The 17,300-nt window shown below is 45.6% G+C and overlaps 1 protein-coding gene across 16 annotated transcripts in view; it reads left to right on the top strand.

Moving 5' to 3' along the window:
- Positions 1–17,300, top strand: part of ZMYM2 (zinc finger MYM-type containing 2) — a 227,519-nt gene that overhangs the window by 54,885 nt on the left and 155,334 nt on the right. For all 16 annotated transcript variants that reach the window (XR_005600151.1, XM_039543409.1, XM_039543495.1 and 13 more), the window contains one exon: positions 15,916–16,081. Coding sequence is in view for 15 of the 16 variants with exons in the window: in XM_039543409.1 (XP_039399343.1) it covers positions 15,916–16,081 (166 nt within the window). In the remaining variant the exon portion in view is untranslated. The remainder of the gene's footprint in view (positions 1–15,915; positions 16,082–17,300) is intronic.

A 17,300-nucleotide genomic window follows, 5' to 3' on the forward strand; every position in this document is an offset into this window, starting at 1 on the left:
TTAATACTTACATGCAAAAATATATGCTTTATGATTGTTAAGGAGCATTCTTCTTCGAGAGATTGCTCATGTGTATTCCACAATAGATGTGTGTGCTTGCCATGTGCACTGGTGCTGGAAGTTTTTCCCCTAGCAGTACCCGTAGGGGAGCGCCTTAGTGACCCCTGGAGTGGTGCCTCCATGGCATGGTATAAGGGGTGCTGCGCTGCCAGTGAGGGTGCTTCAGAACTGATCTGCTCCAGCTCTGCTGTAGCTTGTCCCCAAAACTGCTTGCTTGTTCAGTGTATGGTACCTGTAGTTAGCTTAGCTAGAGCGCCCGGGCAGAGCATGCCCTGTGCCCCGGGTTTTAAGTCATGCAAGACTTGTAGGTGACCTATGCCTGTGAGTGATCTGCACACGGACTGTTTACTCTGTTTGGGGGAAACCCATCTCCGCGATCGCTGCAAGATTTGCAAGTCGTTTAAGACTTGGACCAAGAGAGAGAGAGACATCAGGCTCCGGGCTATTCTGATGGAGTCAGCGCTGACCCTGGCTGTGGCGCGTTGCTCTGAGTCAGCACTGGGCACTGCAGTGTTGGTGTGCGGCGACCCTTCGGCGCCATAGACTAGTTGGCGTGCCCTATGGACGGGAAGTGGTGCCAAGAAGATTAGGAAGAGGCCTTCTTTGCCCCATCACTGGAGTAAACCTGGGACAGAGGCTAGACCCATGTTGGGTAGTCCTCGATCATCACCAGCCTCTAGGCCTCTGACTCAAGTCGAGCAGAGTAGCCAGGCCCATTTGAAGCAGGCCTCCCCAGATGTCCGGATGCCCTCCACACAAGGACCTGCAGGCGGCCGGGATGTTATGTCCATGCCGGTACCAGGAGCACTGCCGATGTTCGGCCCCATGCTCCAGAGGCAACCTGCCGCTGGGATTGCCGCAGTCACCCCCAGCTCGGTACCGGTCTTGGTCGAGGGAACGTTCCCGACGCCATTCCCCGCCTCGCATCCGTTCAGGGCAAAGTCCACGTGGATCGCCCTTGACGCTTACCAGGCTGTCTGGTTAGGTTCTGTTTGACCGAGACTCTTGGCACCGCTCCACCTCAAGGAGCAAACACCGACAGGACCAATGCAGACAACGCCAAAGGTCCTCGTCTTGGAGGGGCTATTGCAGCCGGTCACAGCACGAACGTCGATGTCGTTCCTGTTCATCGTCCCGCTCCAGGATCCCAGCATGGCACCACCTCCGCAGCCCCGGGCATTGATTTCCGGAGCTGATCGCGGAGCAGCTGTTACCTACAGTACCGGTCCTCCATGTCGGGATTGCGGTCCCATGGTCTGCATTGCTCACAGCGCCACCGCTCCTTCCGATCCAGGGACAGTGGCAGGTCGTATGTCAATCCGGCCTCCCTTTGTAGTCGTCCATCGATGAGCCAGGCCGAACAGCTGGCTCCGCTGGTGCCACAGCAGGTGCAGTGGCATTGAGCCCCATGGACAGCCCAATGGTACCGGTGAGCACTGTGGCCCCCAATGCAGCCCCTGGTGGGGGCTTGCTCGGTAGCTGGAGCCTCAGAAGGACCATCGGCCTCCCTCTCCAGTCCTCCGAGCAAGGAGTTGGTGGGACGTACATCCTTGGCACTGTGCCCAGAGACCGATCAGGTGGCGGACCCTCCGGTGCCGGTGGTGACACAAAGTACCGTACTGGCCTCCTCACCCTCCCTGCATGAGGCGATTACAGCCCCTCCGTCCCACAGGAGGACTTTAGGGCCCACCAAGAACTCTTAAAAAGGGTGGCGTCAAGCCTCCATCTCCAAGCAGAGGAGATGGAGGAGTCCTTGGACTCCCTGTTTAATGTACTGTCCTCCTTGGCACTGGGCAGAGTGGCCTTGCCTCTCCACAAAGGGGTGGTGAAAATTTCAAATGCCCTGTGGCAAACCCCGGCCTCATTGGCCCCCATCTGTAAGAGAGCGGAACGCAAGTATTTTGTATCTGCCAAGGGGCATGAATACTTATACATCCACCCTGCTCCTAACTCCCTGGTCGTCGAGTCGATCACCCACAGGGAACGGCAGGGCCAACCAGCCTCTACCCCAAAAAATAAAGATTCAAGGAGGCTGGACTCATTTGGAAGAAAAATGTATTTGTCCTCGAGCTTCTAGTTACGGGTGGCAAACCACCAGGCTCTTCTGGGCCGGTATGAGTTCAATCTGTGGGGCTCCCTGCCCAAGTTTGAGGACTCCCTCCAGGAGTGCAACAGGAAGGAGTACAAAGCGCTGGTGGAGGAGGGCACAGTGGCTGCCAGGGCAACTCTGCAGGCAGCTTCAGATGCAGTGGACACAGCTGCGCGGTCTATGGCCTCCGCAGTGTCCATGGGAAGGGCATCATGGCTCCTGCTCTCCGGGCAGTCTGGAGAGGTGCAAACCTCTGTGCATGACCCTCTTGTTTGACGGCAAAGCCCTGTTTGTGGAACAAACGGATACAAAGCTGCATGGCCTGAAAGACTCCCGCATGACTCTCCAGACTCTGGATCTCTATGTTCTGGCTCTGGCTAAACCTAAGTCCAACCACCCATTCAAAATACGAGACTGCCTCTTACAGTCCCATGACTTCTTATAAGCAGTCTTGACCTGCCCCCCCCCCCCCACCAGCCTACCTCAGGCACCGGGGGGTCCAGATCTTCCCCTATCTGGACGACTGGTTGGTCAAGGGCGGCTCCTGGTTGCCGGTACAGGATCACATGGCGCTCCTTCTGTCCACATGCACCACTTTGGGCCTATTGGTAAACAACACCAAGTCCATGTTAGTCCTGGTACAACACATAGAGTTTATTGAGGTGGTCCTGGAGGCCTCGTCGGCCAGAGCCTCCCTCCCATCGGACAAGTTTGAGACCCCGAAGGGGCTCATTGACACGGTCATGAGGTTTCTGAGGACAACAGCCAGAGTGTGCCTCCAGCTCTTGGGTCATATGTTGGCGTGCACATATGTGGGCCGTCATGCCAGACTCAGGATGAGGCCTCTCCAAGTTCTCTCAGGCCAGGAACAGGATGGACAAAGTCCACACGGTGCTTGAGCCAGTGATCACCTCCCTACGGTGGTGGTCCTCCCTGAAAAACATGCTCCAAGGGGTCTTGTTAAGGGTCAGGGCCCCATTGCTGGAACTGGTGTCTGATGCGTCGGACCTGGGATGGGGGGCCCATGTGGGGAACATTCAGACCCAAGGTCTGTGGTCGGCTCAGGATCTGACCCTCCACATAAATGTCAAGGAGCTCAGGGCAGTATGGCTGCCATGCATGGCCTTCCGCTCACACCTGAAGGGCTGGGTGGTCAGAGTCCTCACAGACAACACGGCCTTGATGTTCTACATCAACTGGCAGGGCGGGGCCCGATCCTCTGCCGTGAAGCCCTCAGGCTGTGGGACTTTTGGATGGCACATGACATGCCTACAGGCCTCCCATCTGCCAGGCACCTGGAACGCGCACACGGATCACTTGAGCAGGGACTTGTCTTCTCAGCACAAATGGTCTCTCCCCAGGTGGACCTGTTTGTGACTCGGCACTGTCGCTGTTCCCCGTTCTGCTCCAGGGAGGGGGCTGGGATTGGGCGCCATCTCTGATGCCTTTCTTCTGTCCTAGTCAAGCCAGTTTCTCTCTGCCTTTCCCCTGTTCCCGCTGATTGGCAAGGTCCTGGAAAAGATAAAGACAAGGCCCGGGTCCTTCTGATTGCCTTGGCATGGCCCAGGCAGCATTGGTACGGGATCCTCAGAGGCCTGGCGGTCACCCCACCGTGGCAATTGCCTACTCTCCCAGGACCAGGGTCACCTCCTCCACTCTAACCTAGCGTTACTCCACCTCACGATGTGGCTGCTCAGTGGTTCGGTAGAGAGGAAAGGACGTGCTCAGAAGGGGTTCAGTGCGTCCTCCTAGAAAGCAGGTGGCCCGCTACGCACCAAACCTACTTGGCAAAGTGATCTCAGTTTTCCAGATGGGCAGAAGAGCAGGGCGTTTCCCCGTGACCTCCCCGATCCAGTTTGTCCTGGACTACCTTCTTCACCTTAGAGCCCAGGGCCTGGCGCCCTTGTCAGTCAAGGTGCACCTGGCGGCCATATCGGCCTACCATCTGCTGGTGCAGGGCCACACGTTATCCTCCCATGCTATGACTGGCCGATTCCTTAAGGGGTTGGCTCCTGGTCACACCTCTCGTGGAAGGTGGCCTTCCTGGTTGCAATCACGTCGGGTAGGTGGGTCTCGGAACTCAGGGCCCTGACCTCCGAACCCTTGTACACGGTGTTTCATAAAGATAAAGTCCAGCTCTGTCCACGCCCTTCGTTCCTCCCGAAGGTGGTCTCCACCTATCACATGGGTCAGAACATTTTTCTGCAGGTCCTCTGTCCCAAGCACCATGCGTTCAGTGAGGAGTGCTGCCTCCACACGCTGGATGTGAGAAGGCCTCTGGCCTTTTATCTGGAGCGGACTAAGCTGTTCAGAAAGTCCTCGCAACTGTTTATCGCCTCAGCCGAGTGCATGAAGGGTTGGCCGATCTCCACTCAGCAGCTCTCCAACTGGATCACCTCGTGCATCCGTGCCTGTCATGACCTGGCGGGAATCCCTCCGCCGTCAGTTGTGAGGGCACACTTGACTAGGGCGCAAGCCTCATTGGCTGCCTTTTTAGCCCATGTCCCCATTCAGGACATTTGCAGGGCTGCCCCATGGTTTTCAGTTCACACGTTCACCTCTCACTATGCAATTGTCTCCCAGACCAGGGGCGATGCTGGATTCGGCAGGGCCGTACTCTGTCCTGAGAATTTGTGAATTCCTACCCACTTCTAACAGATATAGGTTGGAATCACCTATTGTGGAATACACATGAGCAATCACTCGAAGAAGAAAAGACAGTTACCTTTTCCGTAACTGGTGTTTTTTGAGATGTGTTGCTCATGTCTATTTCACATCCTGCCCTCCTTCCCCTCTGTTGGAATTGCCTAACAAGAAGGAACTGAGGTTGGGTGGAGTGTGCAGCACCCCTTATACTGCACCATGGAGGTGCCATTCCAGGGGTTGCTAGGGCACTCCCCTATGGGTAGTGCTAGGGGAAGAACTTCAAGCACTGGTGCACGTGGCGAGCATGCACACCTGTTGTGGAATAGACATGAGCAACACATCTTGAAGAACACCACCAGTTATGGAAAAGGTGGCTCTCTTTTTCTAATAACTAAGTATCTGACACTTGTAAGATCTGACGACAAAAATATTTTTCCCCACAAAGTGTAGGGCCCGCTTAAATTTGGTTGAAAATGGCTAATCCTTTATATGTTACCCTTTATGGTTATAGCATGTCTAGAGACAATCAAGGAAACTACAGTACCTCTCCTTGACTGTCAACGCTCTAGTTCAGAATAAGGCAGGATAGGGGAGTTTCTTCTCTTTAAAGATACAAATCAATAATTTTGGTTTAGTGATTTTTTTCATATAAACAGTTTCTAAGAGTTTATAAAATGCCATATTGTTTACTGTACTATAAATTCGCAAGAAAAAATAGTGAAAACATCTTATTATATAAATGCTTCCATTGTGAGAAGGAAAAGGTGAAATCAAGGGGCAAATGCATAGGAGAAAAAAATATTGAGACTTGGAAAGACATGGCAGAGAAACATAGGAAGACTGTTCCATCTACTAGGAATTATGGGGGAAAGCCCTGGCCTAGGCAATGGCTGGAAGGGAAAGGGAGAGTAGCAATAAGCTGGCAAGCCTATGAGAGGGCCCATTGCAAATACACCTCTACCCCGCTATAATGCGGTCGCGGGGAGCCAAAAATCCCTACCGCGTTATAGCTGAACCCCCATTATATCGGGGTACGGGCGGCAGGGCTCTGGTGGTGATTTAAAGAGCTCTGGGCTCCAGCCGCTGCGGGGAGCCCCAGGCCCTTTAAATCGCCGGTGGAGCCCTGCTGCCACAGCCCCGTGGTAAGGGCGGCAGAGCTCCAGCGGTGATTTAAAGGGCCCGGGGCTCCCTGCAGCAGCCAGAACCCCATGCCCTTTAAATCGCCGGCGAGCCCTGCTGCTGCAGCCCCGGGGTAGCAGTGGCAGGGCTCCAGCGGGATTTAACGGGCCCAGGGCTCCCCACAGCAGCTGAAGCCCCAGACCCTTTAAAGTGCCGCCGGAGCCCCGCTGCTACTGTGCTATACGTGAACCTGTGTTGTATCAGGTCGCGTTATAGCGGGGTAGAGGTAGGTGTGTGTGATATATATAATATATATATACAGTCAAACCTCGCAATAACGCTCCCCGCCATAACACGAAATCGCATATAACGCGATCACAGGTTGGCTCCCCTTTAAGGTATAATACAGTACGGTACTATACCAATGATCCCCAACACCATGACAGGGGAGAGACGCTGCAGCCCTGCACCTGCCGGGGACAGAACTCCGGGGCTGCAGGCGCTGGTGCTCTCTGTCCCGGCAGTTGCGGGGCCACGGCTTCTCTCCGGCTTCAAGAGGAGCCGCGGCTCCCCGCCTGCCGGGGACAGAGAACCGGCGTCCGCAGCCCTGGAGTTCTCTGTCCCCGGCAGGTGGGGAGCCGCCGCTCCTCTCCCCTGCTGGGCACTAGGCGGTGCACATCAATGCACCGCGTTGGGGACCACTGACCATCCCCGCTATACCGCGACCCCGCATTTAGTGCGATCAAAGTTTTTGGACCCCAAACATCGCGTTATAGCAGGGTTTCAGTGTGTGTGTGTACACACACACATATATAAAAAAAATAAAAAAAAACGGGTAGGCAGCCTATGGCACGGGTGCTGAAGGCGGCACACGAGCTGGTTTTCAGTGGCACTCGCATTGCCCAGGTCCTGGCCACCAGTCCAGGGGGTTCTGCATTTTAATTTAATTTTAAAAGAAGCTTCTTAAACATTTTAAAAACCTTATTTACTTTACATACAACAATAGTTTAGCTATATATTATAGACACAAAAAAAGACCTCCTAAAAACGTTAAAATGTATTACTGGCACGCGAAACCTTAAATTAGAGTGAATAAATGAAGACTCGGCACACTGCTTCTGAAAGGTTGCTGACCCCTGATATAGAAGGTCTTAAAAAGAAGCCTGGGAATTATGAATTCAATCCTGAAATCACTCAGGAGCCAGATGGGTCACTCTTCTCTGTATGTGTGAAGGGGTGGGCACCTGCTGAAGAATGGGGCCTTGTGGAAGCTATAGAAAGCATAATTGAAATAGTGAAGGTATGAATGAGGGCTTGAGGGCTTCATCCCATTTTGTGGTCAAGGCAGTGTAATATGGGCAGTATTATAGAGGTAATTAAATATATTTATACATAGTGTTCTGCATTTTCAGTTTTTACCGACTTTCACCGCTAAATTACCTTTTTTTTTAATTGAATCGTTCAGTTTTTTATTAATTTACACCCTCATCAATCCACTCAATATTTTTTTCAGGTACTTATTTTTGTTAAACACTTATGCTTTACATAATTGTTGTGTCCTGCAGCTCTGAGACTGAAGCAGTTACTCAGTGCAAAACTCAGAACACACACACAGTGGAGATCAGAAAATCAAACAATGTTAATATTGCGCTATGATTGGCTCACAAAGACATGCTGCCTACCTATTGTCTTGCGTCAGTTTAGAGCAGCACTAAATTTAAATAATCAGTTCTCCATAGATAAAGTAAAGAGGTAAACGTGGGGCAAAAATGCAAATCTGAGCCTGAATACCAACAAACAATCAGTGCTAAGAAATTTTCAAGGAAAGTAAAGATGGGAGTGAAGAGGATGCATTGCGCTGCAAGAACTGCAGCACTGAGGTCAGTGCTCGTGCTGACAGAATAAAGGAGCACGTCGAAAGCAAGTGTTTGGTATTGCACTCCTTCCTCAAGGTGAATTTTGCAGCAGACTGTGACAGTTGTGTCAGAGTGTTTCAACCATTTGCCACTAAAGATGGAATTTCAAATCTAAGTTTACTATTTACACGAACATGCCTAACCTGACAATATGAAACTGGATGTGCTGGCTTTTTGGGACAGTCATCAAAAACAAACTTCCTGACTTCAGCAGAGTGGCATGGCAAGCTTTGAGTGTACCGCCTGGATCTTACTAATGCAGATCGCTTATTTTTAAAGTTGGACTACCTCCAAGACAGCAAGAGGCTCAACATGAATGAGAATACTTTGAAGAAAATTGTGAGCATACACAAACCAGGATTTCTGGAAAAACTATTCTCTTAGAGAGACAAAAAAATACCTTTTGTACATGAAAAAGTTTTAATATGTTTTTGTTTTTGGTTTTTTTTTTTTTTTCAATTTTTTTTGTTTTTTTTTTTGGAAAAAAAAAAGAAGAGAAATTTCAGAATTTTTTACAAAAAAAAAAAAACTGAAAAGGCATAAACAAAGATCAATAATCAAGGTCATCTTTTTATTATGATTTGATACTTCAGAATGAATAAGAGAAAGAAACCCTAAAGAGAGATTTTAACATAACATACATAAGACAAATAAGATAGTCTAAAATAGTTATTCTTAGTAAAAAAAAAAAAAAAAAAAAAACACTGTTAAACTATTAAATAATAGAATAATATTTTTTTTTTTTTTTTTTTTTTTTTTTTTATTTTAAATACATACATTTTCAAACATATTAATTTCAATACAAACACAGAACACAAAGTGTACAGTGCTTACTTTTTATTTTTTTTTTTATTATTTATTTACACTGTAAAAAAAAAAAAATAAAATATATATTAATTTAATAAGTACTAGTGTAGTGCAATGGCTTAATTATAATGAAAGTTGACAAACGAGAAAGAATTATAAAAAAAAAATAACAGCAAAAAAAAAAAAAAAAAAAAACTAAGAAGAAACCTACAAGTCCACTCAGTCCTACTTCAGCCAATTGCACAGACAAACACATTTGGTTACAATTTGCAGGAAATAATGCTGTCCACGTCTTGTTTACAGTATCACCTGAAAGAGAGAACAGGTGTTCGCATGGCACTCTTGTAGCTGGTGTTGCAAGGTATTTATGTGCCAGATATGCTAAACATTCATATGTCCCTTCATGCTTCAGCCACCATTCTTCAAAAAAAAAAAAAATATATAAATTGTTGAAAAAAAAAAAAAAAAATTTTGTCTCTTGTGTCTGTTTTCTTGACATTCTATCATATCTCTTATCATGTTATATATATCTCAGATGATCCAACTCATGTCATAGCACAAAGAACACTTTCACAACAGATTTATTTTTTAGTGCAGATGTATAGAAAAGAGATAGTTGCAGCATTTCTATGAACAGATTTGCAGCACTAGTGGCAGGAAAAGTGAAGAGGTGGGAAATGTGAAATCTGAAATCTCAGAGGGAAGATGAACACTCCAATGAAAAAAAAAAAAACCAAAAAAAAAAAAAAAAAAAAATCACAAAGAATCTCCAAACATGAAATGATGATGATCATCTGACTGAGATGAATCTGCTGGATGATGATGCAGATCCCATCATCAGCATAGCAATCGTTATCATTGGTGGTGTCTTCTGGAGCATGGCAGAAGAACAGAAGGACATGGATTTGCTCATGAAACGACATATGAAAAATCAGTGCATCAGACAAGTAAATATCTTGCGATGCGGCGTCTGCAGTGAGTTGACACGTCTGTTCTCGGCATCAGGACCAGCAAATTGCAACCGAACTTGTTTGTCTTTGGCATTTTGTTGACTGAATTGAAGAGTAGTCTGAGTGAAGTTTTACATTTTTTTATTTTTTTTTTTTTTTTTTTTTTTTTTTTCATTTCACACATCTCACACCTCCACACATTGTTGGGGGGGGGGCAGCAGCAGGGGGGGCCCCCCAGCACACAGAGCCCTGCCTAGCCCTGCTGCTGCCAGACCTGCTGCAGCAGGGCACCAGGGCTAGTAGCACTAGGGCAGCCAGCCAGCCACTGCGAACTTCTAACGTCAACGTCGGCAGCTGACCACGGGCGACCCCAGTGCAGTGCATGACATGACATGCCTGACACGCCATGCGAAAACGCAAAAAAGCGTTTGCTTAGGCATATTTATATATTATAATGAATCTTTTTTGCTTTATTTTTTTTTTTTTTGAAAAAGGTCTAAGTAAAAAAAATGAAATGTTTTGGGTTGTGAGTCTCTTGTGAGTCTGAGTCAGTCTCAGTCACCTCAGTCAAATGTATTGAGTTAAAAAAAAAAAAAAAAAAAAAAACTACTGTCAGCCCTCACTAGGGTCTTCTTCTCCTCCTCTCCTCCCTTTCTTCTCTTTTAGGCCATGGCCCCTCAGCCACCTCAGCCAACTCATGTGTCATCATCCCCCCCTTTTTTAATTTTTCCGCTGGACCTCTCTCCTCTCTCTCCCATCCTTCTTGTAGTGTGGGTGGGGCCAAAAAACACAACACTCTCCAAATGAATGAGGCCTCACCTGCCAGGAAGAGGAATCATGTCCATCCCCTCGATCTGCTGGAATGCCCCTTATAACACAAAAAAATGCCATGCTTCTTGGCAACAAACAAGGCACACTGTTGACTCATATTCAGCTTTCGTCCACCATAACCCCTAGGTCCTTTGCTCCATTCGGTCCCTAGTCTGTAGCAGGAATGGGATTTTTTTTCTCCAGTGGACTCGACACACTTCCTCTTGTTGAACCTCATCAGATTTCTTTCTTTGGCCCAATCCTCTAATCTTGTCTGTCTTGTCTAGTATATCCCTACCCCTACTCCTCATCAACCACTCTCCTCCCAGTTAGTGTCATCTTGCAACTGCAGCTTGCAGAGGTGCACAACCTCTCCATCCATCATTCATTAATGATATTGAACAAAACCGGCCACAGGACCGACCCTTGGCGCACACACTTGACCGGCTGCCAACTAGACATGGAACCATTGATCACTACCCGTTGAGCCCGACCATCTAGCCAGTTAACCACCTACCCGTCCATTCATCCAGCCCCAGACTTCTTTAACTTGCGGGCAAGAATACTGTGGGAGACTGTATCAAAAGCTTTGCTAAAATCCAGAAAATAGTACATCCACTGCTTTCCCCTCATCCACAGAGCCGGTTATCTTGTCATAGAAGGCAATTAGGTTAGTCAGGCATGACTTGCCCTTGGTGAATCCATGCTGACTGTTCCTGATCACTTTCCCCTCCTTTAAGTGGTTCAGGATTGATTCCTTGAGGACCTGTTCCATGATTTTTCCAGGGACTGAGGTGAGACTGACTGGCCTGTAGTTCCCTGGATCTTCCTTCTTCCCTTTTTTAAAGATGGGCACTACATTAGCTTTTTTCCAGTCATCCGGGACCTCCCCCGATCGCCATGATTTTTCAAAGATAATGGCCAATGGCTCTGCAATCTCATCGGCCAACTCCTTTAGCACCCTCGGATGCAGCGCATCCGGCTCCATTGACTTGTGCTCGTCCAGCTTTCCTAAATAGCCCCAAACTACTTCTTTCTCCACAGAGAGCTGGTCACCTCCTCCCCATACTGTGCTGCAGAGTGCAGCTGTCTGGGAGCTGACCTTGTCTGTGAAGACAGAGGCAAAAAAAGCATTGAGTACACTAGCTTTCTCCACATCCTCTGTCACTAGGTTCCCTCCCTCATTCAGCAAGGGGCCCACACTTTCCTTGACTTTCTTCCTGTTGCTAACATACCTAAAGAAACCCTTCTTGTTACTCCTAACATCTCCGGCTAGCTGCAACTCCAAGTGTGATTTGGCCTTCCTGATTTCACACCTGCATGCCTGAACAATACTTTTATACTCCTCCCTGGTTATTTGTCCAATCTTCCACTTCTTGTAAGCTGTTCTTTTGTGTTTAAGACGAGCAAGGATTTCACTGTTAAGCCAAGCTGGTCGCCTGCCATATTTACTTTTCTTCCTACACATCGGGATGGTTTGTTTCTGCAACCTCAATAAGGTTTCTTTGAAATACAGCCAGCTTTCCTCGACTCCTTTCCCCGTCATGTTATTCTCCCAGGGGACCTTGCCCATCAGTTCCCTGAGGGAGTCGAAGTCTGCTTTTCTGAAGTCCAGGGTCTCTGTTCTACTGCTTTCCCTTTTTCCTTGTGTCAGGATCCTGAACTCGACCGTCTCATGGTCACTGCCTCCCAGGTTCCCATCCACTATTGCTTCCTCTACTATTTCTTCCCTGTTTGTGAGCAGCAGGTCAAGAAGAGCTTTTCCCCTAGTTGGTTCCTCCAGCACTTGCACCAGGAAATTGTCCCCTACACTTTCCAGAAACTTCCTAGATTGTCTGTGCACTGCTGTATTGCTCTCCCAGCAGATATCGGGGTGATTAAAGTCACCCATGAGAACCAGGGCCTGTGATCTAGCAACTTCTGTTAGTTGCTGGAAGAAAGCCTCGTCCACCTCATCCCCCTGGTCCGGTGGTCTGTAGCAGACTCCCACCACGATATTACTCTTGTTGTTCATACTTCTAAATTTAATCCAGAGACACTCAGGTTTTTCTGCAGTTTCATACTGGAGCTCTGAGCAGTCATACTGCTCTCTTACGTACAACGCAACTCCCCCACCTTTTCTGCCCTGCCTGTCCTTCCTGAACAGTTTATATCCATCCATGACAGTACTCCAATCATGTGACTTATCCCACCAAGTCTCTGTTATTCCAATTACATCATAATTCCCTGACTGTGCGAGGACTTCTAGTTCTCCCTGCTTGTTCCCCAGGCTTCTTGCATTAGTGTATAGGCACTTAAGATAACCCGCTGATTGTCCTGCTTTCTCGGTCTGAGGGAGGAGTCCTCCCCTCTTGTAATCTCCTGCTTGTGCTTCCTCCCGGTATCCCACATCTCCACTTACCTCGGGGCTTTGGTCTCCTTCCCCCGGTGAACCTAGTTTAAAGCCCTCCTCACTAGGTTAGCCAGCCTGCTTGCAAAGATGCTCTTCCCTCTCTTCGTGAGGTGGAGCCCGTCTCTGCCTAGCAATCCTTCTTCTTGGAAGACCATCCCATTGTCAAAGAATCCCTCCCATTGCTATAGTGAGTTGTCTACAATGAAGCACTACAGCGGCAAAGCTGCAGCACTGTAGCTGTACTGATGTAGCGGTTTAAGTGTAGACATAGCCCTAGTCTTCAACTGCTCAGTAAATCTCTGTATTGAAACCAGGGCCTGGACAAAGTTGCCCTTGTTTAACACTGCCGTAGCTTCATGTCTAAACAAGAGCAGAAATCTATGCTACCTATATTTTTTTTGGTTAGTGATCCTGTATTTTCTGTACTCCCCTCCTCCACCATCCCCTCTCAGTATCAGATTTACTGGATAGGGAGTAATCTTGCTGCACTGTGTCAATGCCATAGCTATGGGAAAGTTGGCCAGTTTCCCCCCCAGTTGTAAGATGGCAGTACCATCTGTTCTGAGCACATGATAAAAAGTAGGAAACTTGATGTTGCATGGTGAATTTAGTGTTGTTTTGATAGAACACACTGTTAACTTAAGTTTTAATTCAGGTTTATAATGGCTGTTTTATAAATTGATATCAACTGTCTTCTAAAAAAAGATGAAATTTAGAGAATCTGGCAAAGATTTGCTAGAAGTGATGTGATTTTTGGGTGTTCCCCATAAGGCCCCTTAGAGGTTTTTTTTTGTTTTTAAATCCAGCTGTTTAGTAGGTCTTAAATTGGGCACTCAGAAATTTAAGGCACTAAAAATTGTTAGTCACTTTCTGAAAATTTTGGCTAATGTGTTAGAATTTCATTATTTCCCCCCTCAAACCTTTATTAAAAATTGCTATTTTTCCCCTTTTTTGATGCTCTTACTTCTCTCTGATCATAGTCAGTGAAACTATTTGTGCTAAAAGTTAAGCATGTTTGTAAATCTTGGCCCAGTTGGTGCCACAGATTGTAAGCTTGTCACAGCAGGGATGCTGGCGTTCTGTTTCTGTGGTAGTACACAAGCAAGTTGTCTTGTCTTGTAGTCCTCTTGCAAAAGGCCCAGCTTCATGCTGACATCCTTCCAGATGAGGGTAGATCTGAAGGTGTCTCACTGTACAGGCAGTCCATGCCTTTTCCAGAATTAATCTTTAAAGAGTAGCTGTAGCCATACAGAGGCTGTATGTCTTCAGTGCTTTCAGCTCCTCCCAGTTTATAAACTCAGAACTGAACGTGGGATAGACTTTCTGGGGACTTATCCATCCCCAACATGAGACTATAACATGCTGTCACTTGACCTCCAGACCTGCCCAGTCAGTTCTTGCTTTATACTGCTGAATGGTATTTCCATTGCATCAGTAATCAAAAAAACAAAAGCTGTCTGACTGTAAGGAAAAGGGAGATATTTTCTCTCTCATAACTTCCGTGGAGGATGTGTGGGGGAGGGGAGGAGAGGGATAAAAGAATCCTCTGGTCCGTGTGTATAGCAGTCCTTTGTGCCCAATGCGCAGATGATATGGATGTGCTACAGCCCCAGCTACAGAATCTGGCTCTTCAGTTTAAGCTGTAGAGACTCTCACTTTTAGTTTTATGGGAGTAAGGTTCTTGTGAAGTAACAGCAAAATTCACTAGCAAATATCACTTGTGTTCAAAGCAGTTAAGCTAATCTATTGTCAGTTGAGTTTGCTTCTTATTCTGCGTCTATTATTAACCACAACTTTCTGATGAATATCTATAATGTATGATGGATTTGATTTGGAGGGGGCTCTTCATTTTAGCAGTTGGAAGTATCTCTTAAAAACTCTGCTGCCATCTGAAAACCAAGTAATCTAATGTGTTGAAATAATTAGATTCACGGACACCCTACAGTTAATACTGACTGACTTTAAACCAAGCTTACTTTAAGAACATTTTAATGAAACTTTAGATGCCTAATTTAAACCCAAAGTTGATAAATTGGTTGTTAATATTATTATTATGCCCTGCTATTTTTGCAGAGATGGCCAAACAGTAAATGCGGAAGGAATAGCATGCAACAAGGCATACAACTGAGATTATTGCAAATGTTAAGGTGCATAGTGTAGCATGAGGCTGAAGAACAAGTGTATCTAGCACTAGCCACAGAACACAATAGTGCATTTGACTTTTAATTAGGAGAGGTGTGAAGGACTAGTTCAGAGTAATTTATTACTGTTCATTTGGTTAGTCCAAAAATAATCTTCTGTCTCAATTGTATGTTTAATCAGTTACAGCTAGGTAGTCCATATTCAGATTGGTGATTTGGAACTTCTTTAGCTAACTTGATTACTTTTATAAATTGTGCCTATTTTTATTCAAAATGATGCATTGTAATATCCAAGCACAGCAGGCAAATTCAGGGTGGAGTTTTGCTCTTAACAAAAATGTCTGGCTACAGTTAAAAAGACAGCTCTTCAGTGTCCTATTTCAGAAGAAAAGAATCTCCAAAAATAATAAAATAAAGTGCTGATATTAGTTGTAGCAGTGTTATGGGATTTTGAGGAGCAGGAAATAAATGTTTATTGACTGAATTAGTTTTTTTTTAAATACCTTTTTTATTGTTGGGAAGCAGCTTTTGTTTAAAAAAAAATGGCTTTATGTTTAAAATTTTAATTTTTTGCATGTACCAAGTTAGGTATGCACAATCAGTAACTGCTCGTTGGTAAAAGCTGTTTTACAAATACTCTATCTTCAGTATTGGAAGTAATGTAGGAAAAATATATATAACCTGATATTCTTTTGTATATATAACAGAAATTGCTTTGTTTTAATGGTCCGTTTGCAGTGTTAATGTAAAGTTGCTCATAACTGTTTATATTTTAGCAAGTAGTATTAAACTCGAGAAACAAATGCAACAGATAGAATGATTAATTGACGTCAGTACAGTGGGACTGTCTTGAAAATAGTATCGAACCAAAAGCTGTTTGGAATCTGAGAAATGAAAAGTGCATGGTGGGGGGGGGGAAACAGAATCAATTATTAAAATACAATTTTTTAAAAAAGTTTTATGCTTTAGCGCTTTTGTCTTTCAGAGATATAACAACAATGAAAGGCACCATTGTTGCTCAAGTTGATTCCAGTGAGTCTTTCCAGGAGTTTTGCAGTACATCATGTTTGTCCTTCTATGAAGACAAGCATAATCCTTCAAAAGGAATCTTGAATAAGTCAAGATGCACTATCTGTGGTAAACTAACTGAGGTCTGGTTGAATTTTTGATCTCAACTCTTAAATTACTTACTAATAGAACATTTATTAAAAATTTGATTTGAAAGAGTGGTAAAATATCTATTTTTCTAAAGTTGTCCAGGTTTGTTGTATTTCTACACTTATTAGGCTTAATATATTTAGCAATTTTATAGCTCTTGCCATCTTCAGTCATGCTTTATAATGGTTGGATAATATTAATTTCTGGAAATTTCTTTATTGCATATTTAAATTTAAGAAATCTATGAAGACAGTTGTGTATTACTAACATTTTTGTAATCATGCAGCTAACATTTTGGAGTTCACTTTCATTGTTGATTATTGCAGGCAAGGCTTTTCTTTAGACAGCTAGTAATTTTAAAAATTTTATGTTGAATTGATCACTGTTGATCTCCATAAGAGCATAAGAATGGCCATACTGTATCAGACCAATGGTCCATCTAGCCCAGTATCCTGTCTCCTGACAGCGCTCACTGCCAGATGCTTCAGAGGGAATGAACGGAACAGAGCAGTTAGTGAGTGAGCCACTTCCTGTTGTCTAGTCGCAGCATCTGGCAGTCAGAAGCTTAGGGGCACCCAGAGCATGGATGACCATCTTGGCTAACAACCATTGACAGCCCTATCTTCCATGAACTTCTCTAATTATTTTTGAACCCATTTATATTTGTGGCCTTCACAGCATTGCAGGGCAATGAGTATTATAGATTGACTGTGTTGTACTTCTGTTTGTTTTGTTTTATTAATTTCATTGGGTGGCCCCTGGTTTCTTGCATTCTTAAAAGGGAGAAAATTAGAAACAGTTACTGCTCCTTTCATATTTGATTTTTCAATAACTATTTTGAGGGCTCTCAAAGTATAAATCGTAGTAGTTGATACTCATCAGTACATTACATACAAATGTTGCCATCAAAACAATTCAGGATTTTCTCTAGTCTAATTGCATGTTTTGGAGGATCCTCCTGAGTAATGAATAGATGGTTTGTATAGTAGAATATACTCTTATTTAAATTCTACTAAATTGGGATTACTACATTCTGGATGCAAATACCGGGCCCAGCTTACATAGCCATCTATATGTATTCTTCTTCTTCTTCGAGTGATTGCTCCTATGCATTCCAGTTAGGTGTGTGCGCTGTGCATGCACGGCATCTCGGAACTTTTTTACCCTAGCAACACCGGCGGGCCGGCTGGCGCCCCCTGGAGTGGCGCCGCC

This window comes from Mauremys reevesii, linkage group 1 (assembly GCF_016161935.1).
Source record: "Mauremys reevesii isolate NIE-2019 linkage group 1, ASM1616193v1, whole genome shotgun sequence".
Classification (NCBI taxonomy): domain Eukaryota; kingdom Metazoa; phylum Chordata; order Testudines; family Geoemydidae; genus Mauremys; species Mauremys reevesii.